The sequence below is a fragment of the Callithrix jacchus genome, chromosome 4, assembly GCF_049354715.1.
Source record: "Callithrix jacchus isolate 240 chromosome 4, calJac240_pri, whole genome shotgun sequence".
NCBI classification, from domain to species: domain Eukaryota; kingdom Metazoa; phylum Chordata; class Mammalia; order Primates; family Cebidae; genus Callithrix; species Callithrix jacchus.
Window position 1 is genome coordinate 60,581,377 of NC_133505.1, and position 6,381 is coordinate 60,587,757.

A 6,381-nucleotide genomic window follows, 5' to 3' on the forward strand; every position below is an offset into this window, starting at 1 on the left:
AAGAGATGGATAAAAGACAACCAGTGGCCCCTAAAGAGCCCAGAAGTCAGAGGAGGATGCAAAGTGGCCACCACAGCCTTCATGACCAGGGCTCTTTGGATGGCTGCTCCCTACATATGGCCCTTCCTTATGTATTTCTTACTTTACTTTGTATCTCCAGTGGCTAGCACAGTGGCCAATAAGTATTTGGTTTGTAAAATAACGTAGCTGGGATGATGAAGCAGTAAAGTGTCACCAGGGAACCTCAGTTCTGTTTGCACCATTTTCCTTAACTCTCTATGTAACCAACCTCCAAGCACCATTAATAATAAAGCAACTCTAAAACTGGTGCTCTGATGAGGAAATATGAAAAATAAATGATAGGCATATAGAATTCCAAACTCTTTAGAGCTACAAGGTCTGTGAGTACAAGCTGGGACTGGAAACAAATACCTGAAGTATTTTTCAATTATTAATACTTTATTATATTAGCACTGAATGTATTAATTTGTCTCCTAACATTTCGGTATCAAATATAAAATACAGTGCATGCACACATACATTGTGAATACGCTGTGTTTCCATCCATGCAGGTCTTATTAAGAGTCCTGTGACACAGAGGGAACTGGGGATCAATAGGGCTTGTTGCAGAGCCCTGGGTAAGGAGTGGCATCGCTACAGCTTCTTCAGTTGAGTTGATGTGCCTCTCTCAGTGCACATGGTGGATAAGGGGTTTGACGCAGGTGCAGCCAACAGTAACCAGCAGCTTCTCCAACTGGAAAGAAACAGAGCAGCCTTGGTGCTTCCTCCGGAGGACCAGGGTCTCTTGCTGGATGGGAACGGAATTCATGAAGATGTCTTCCTTTCCTTGAGCATTGACGCAGCCCAAGTGCCTACATTGGGCCTGTACAACTTCTGAGGGGTACCGGTTGGGGTCCCAGGTGACGCTGCAGGAGGAGCAAGCCAAAGCACAATGGTGAGGCATGGGGGAGGAAGACAGACAGCAAATGAGAGCCCCACGGCACTGGGTGCTCACCTGCAGGGAGGCAGTTCTGCAGGGCTGTGGGTGGCACAGGCTCTGGAGCCACACAGCCTGGATGCATACATCAGCCGCTGGCATTTGCTTACCTTCCTAAGCCTCAGTTTCCTCAACTATGAGATGGGGATTTTCATATACCATTTTCTCATGGGACTGTGGAGAATACTCAGTGATACAAGTACATATAAAATACCTCACTGTACAAATGTTAGGATTCAATTAATGTTAGATCTTTTATTGGCATTATTATTATTACAATTATTCTTTTTATTTATCTATTTATTTAGAGATGGAGTCTCACTCTGTTGCCCAGGCTAGAGTGCAGTGGCGTGATCTCAGCTCACTGCAACCTCCACCTTCTGGGTTCAAGCCTCAGCCTCCCAAGTAGCTGGGACTACAGGTGCATGCCACCATGCCTGGCTAATTTTTTGTATTTCAGTCAAGACAGCATTTCACTGTGTTGTCCAGGCTGGTCACAAACTCCTGAGCTCAGGCAATCCGCTCGCCTCAGCCTCCCAAAGTGCTGGGATTACAAACACAAGCCACTGCACCTGGCCTATTACAATTATTCTTTATCTTCTGCCTGGAGATTGAATATCACTAGTTGGTCTTCCATCACTAGTTGGTCTACAGAGCCTGCTGCTTGATAAGGAAAGCCACAGCCCCAGGGGTCTGTGAATCTCAGTGCTTCTCTCCATTTCTTCTTTAATAGGCCCCTCTGCCTGGAGGCATAAAGACAGCAAAGTTTATCCTGCCAGTTTGCCATTGTACACACTCCACTTGCAGTGTGACAGGACTCCCACCAGGTTACTCAAGGGTATGTGTCCACTGCCTGAACCCTGAAGGATGGGCAGTGAGCCAAGGCCACCATGCCCAGCCGAGGAGCGGGTCACTGAGAACCCAAACATCTCAGAGAGTGTCTGAGAACCTACCAAGGAAAACAGTCCCATTGCACATACACCATAGGCAAAAAGCCAGAAAATTCCCTTAAGAGCAGCTTAGAGATAGGAGCCAGGATGGATTTCTAGAGCTATCCTGCCCTGGGGTGCCCATATGTAAGTCTTAATAAACTGATCACATGCTAAGCTGGACTTGTCCAAGTCATTCTTTGGTCTCTCCACATCTTCCCAGTTTGAGGCAGGGGGCATTACAGTCCCAAGTTTTTCTCATAGCACACTCACATGAGACACTATGTGACAACCCCAGAAGCACTTCAATTGTCCCTGGAATCTGTTTAAATACTTATGTGTGGAGAGTATGGGGTGGGGGTGCTTGGTGGTCCAAGAACCTGTATCTTAAGGCAAAAATTACAAGACTGTACCCTGAAGGTCCCCACCTAACATCCCATTTCCCAAACTGGCTTTTCTCCTCCACCCATTCCCACTCCTTAAAGGATAATGTCTAATCTGTGAATCTCCTTAAACTGACTTTTCCGTTTCCCATCTATCCTCATGCAGAGATTATTATGTAATCTGCTTTCAAGAAGATTATTATGCAATCTGCTTTCTTCTTCTCCAACACAGGAAAATTGTGAATTCCATCCTAGAACTGCATGAAGCAGAAAAAGGCACAGAGTGTATGAGAATGTGGGAGCAAAATATTAGAACCGTCACCACAAAGATGAACCTAGCCTAAGACGAGAAAGATGTGAGCTCCCAGGTAAAGTGAGATTTTCATTGTTAAGAGGATTTTCCCTTTTATTTTTTCTATGTATTCTAAATATTCTACTTTATTATTAGAACAAGTTAACATATTTTTCCAAAGAATGTGAAGATCAGTCTCGTTTGCACTTACGTGTAATTCCAGGGGGAGGTGGAGCGGCGCTCGATGTTACGTGACAAGGGAACACGCTGGTTTGCATTGATGATGCCCAGGTCAAGCTTCAGACTACCTTCTGGCACAGATGGGCAACTCTCAGGCTTTTGGAAAAACGTTTGTCCTTCTTTGGGGACTCTCTGAGCTGCTGTCTCTCTCAGAAAGGCAAGCCCCAATATCAACAGCAGCAAGTACTTCACCTGGAAAGCAGAAGAGGCTGCAATCAGAGACTCACGTCACCTGCTAGCAAGAGATGCATGCTCTGGTGGAACTCAGCATTCCTGGTCCTTTTATGGGATCAGGGCTTCTCTTTGCACCTCAGTTCCTCACCTGGAAATGGGAACACTCACACGTAAAGGTATCAAGGTGCCAAACTGAGAATGAAACTCATTAGCCTTGCTAGTTATTGAAGCCCTCCATAGTCTAAGAGCTCCTCAACAGTGAGACAGAAAGATGCCAAGGTCTGAGATTGGGTTAAAATCCTATCCTGGCTTCCTTGATGAGCCTTTAAGTTTCTCTTCTTTCCAACTGGATAATAATGTTCACTTTATGAAACTATTAATGAGATTAAATAGAATGTTCTATATAAAACATACATAAATCTGTATAACAAAAATAAAGGCTTAAATGATAACTCTTGTTTTTATTTCCAACTTTATATCTCATGAATCTTCCACAAAATCCTTTATCTGAGGCACCCTTCCAACTAGAATACACTGCCCCACCTCTGTCTGTCAAAATTCTACCCTTCCATTAAGGCCCAGCTCAGATATTATCTTCTCTAAGAACTGTCCCTAAAACGGTTCAGTCAGAAGTGTGTTTATTATCCTTAAATTATAAAGCCTTGATCATCTAGCACTCAAGCAGCATGTTTTAATTGTCTGGAAATGTAGTATTTGTGTTCATGTCAGATCTACACCCATTAGATTGTAAGTTCCTGCAGAAGAATGTGCATTTTACACATGTTCCATAAACACTTTTTGAATGAATGAGTGGGTGAGTGAATGAATGAACAAAATGATACAGTTTAATTGAACTATATAGTTAAGCTTACTGCATTAAGAAAAACATTATGCAAAACCAACGACAGCAAAGTTCCAATTATCCATGCTAATTGAAAGAAATTGGGGCACTAATGATGCACAACAGCAGAGAATATGGAAACTATTTCTCTTTAGCTCTGAAGCATTTTTTTATACTTACATTGAAATACCAGTTTAACCGGTGTTATCAGAATGCACAAAGAATGAAAGTGCACTGAAGACCTAATGAAAAGAAAAGTTAAAAATCTTGCCAGCTTCCCTTTGTCACGACCATGCTTTGCTCACCCACCATCGCTACTGACCCTTACTGAGGATGAGCAAGGCCCAGCACCAACTATCAACATAATACAGAAGAAGAGCTGAAGCTACGTTGCTTTTATTCTCTAGGCTTCATGTTGTTCAGGCTCACACCTTCCCTGAGTTAAGGTAGGGAAGGTGACTAGACATATTGGTTTCAAAGGCCCTCCTTTTCATATTTTGCAGGTACTAGAGACAAAAAACAATAAGAGTAAACAAAAAGGTCATAGTGTCCATTTGCCATACTGAGGAAGCGGATACTAAAAAGAAGTTGAAAGCAAGGTTGACCCAGAGAAGTCAGAATGAGGGTGATTTGCCTTCAGATTAATCAGCAATCATCAACTTTCATCCCCTACAATCATTCATTCATTCAACAACTAGTTCTTGACTCTACAGTGTGGTAGCTCAGGCAAGGGCTTCAGAGTCAGAAGTCCAGGGTCTGTAACTCAACTCTGGGACTCTTAGAAGCCATGATTCTGTTTCCTCCAACAAAAACTGTGAAGATTAAATAAGATGATCCATATAAACTATGAGGAATGCCGGCAGCATATGATAAGTATCCATACAGGTGACTGTTGCTAACTCTATATTGTTATACAGTCTACACAGTGGACTTGATAGATGTGGAATTTCTGCTCATATACCTTCTATCTTGACAAAGTGCTATGGCCTTTTTTTTTTTTGAGATGGAGTCTCGCTCTGTCGCCCAGGCTGGAGTGCAGTGGTGTGATCTCAGCTCACTGCAACCTTCGCCTCCCAGGTTCAAGCAATTCTCTTGCCTCAGCCTCCCAAGTAGCTGGAACTACAGGCATGTGCCATCATATCCGCTAATTTTTTGCATTTTTAGTAGAGACAGGGTTTCACCATGTGGCCAGGCTGGTCTTGAACTCCTAACCTCAAGTGATCTGCCCACCTCAGCCTCCCAAAGTGCTGGGATTACAAGTGTGGGCCACCGTGCCTGGCCTGCTATGATTTTTTTTTAAAGATGCCAACTTACATTAGAGGGTATTAGGTCACTCCCCAAGCCTATCAATCACATCTTTAGAGTTCTTAAGTAAATTCCCCCTTTGTGCTTTCTCTTTGCTTTTCTGTGTCAATTCACCGAATCACTATTAATTTTCATTATGAAAGCTTTTAAATACATACGTTGGGGTTATATGATTTAGCAATAATTACCATGCTTTTAACAAATCATTATTACATTTGCTTATGTATTCTTAGACTATTTTAGAAAACGCTTTTACATCTCTTTAAACACTGGATTCTCACAACTACCTGGTGAGGCAGACAGAGCTAGTATTACTTATCCCAATTAGCCAGGTGAAAGAGTTCTGTCCCGGAGGGAATAAATAATTCAAGTTCACCAGCCTATGAGTACCAGTCTGAGGACTCAGACCTAGGTGTCAGCAGTCAGTGCCATTGCCATTGAAGGTCATTTTTATTATTATCAACATTAATCTTAGCTTTGTCTCATTAGGAGAGCCAAACATTTTAAGCAATGTGACAATTGTACTAGACGTGAATAAGTGTTGTAGGTCACATAGCTCTTTATCAGGAAATCAGATAATATCTGCAAATTACTCCAATTTGCTCCATAAAGCTTTTGATCTGAACTGTAGATTTTAGTGGTTATGTAATACAGAGCAGGGACTCTGATAAGGCTGCTGCTGTTCTTAAGAATGATTTTAAACAGCACCTCTCAGAGAAATTCAGAGCATTGTACAGACTTGAATTCTTATATGCCACCTATAAAGCAGATGAACAGATATCACTCTGAATCTGCAGAAGAGGGGATAGAGGCAAGGGAACGCACCAGGTGAAGGTGGGCTCTAACAGGACACCAACCTTCTCAGCCTAGCTTTGTGCCTCACTCTCATGTGAGCCCACCTGAGCAACCTGAACACCCACCCCCTGTACTTACCTGCAATGTGAGTTGTCCCAGTGAGCACCAGAACCTGGCCAACCTCTAGGTCCATGAGAATTTGCCTCAACTACTTACGGAGGATGTCCATCTGCCTGCATCTCTCAACTTCTAATCCCATTCTAATGCTCCTTGCACTGTTATGTTTCTTGCTCCCAACTCAACAGATTTCTTCAAAGAAACTAGAAATAGAAATAGCTAAGGAGCACAAAGCTATTCAACAGAATTGTTTGGATGCAATGGCTTTAAATCCAGAAATCTTGCCTCTGAACCATTCAAAGAGAAGC

At 42.8% G+C, this 6,381-nt stretch overlaps 1 protein-coding gene across 1 annotated transcript; it reads right to left on the minus strand.

Moving 5' to 3' along the window:
* Window positions 1-440: 440 nt before the first annotated feature.
* On the minus strand, window positions 441-6,149 carry IL17F (interleukin 17F). Its single transcript, XM_078370890.1, has 3 exons — window positions 6,095-6,149; window positions 2,813-3,071; window positions 441-926 (listed from the first exon to the last, which is right to left on the minus strand). The coding sequence occupies exons 1-3, from the start codon at window positions 6,147-6,149 to the stop codon at window positions 689-691; spliced, it is 552 nt and encodes a 183-aa protein (XP_078227016.1). The 3' UTR covers window positions 441-688.
* Window positions 6,150-6,381: the final 232 nt, after the last annotated feature.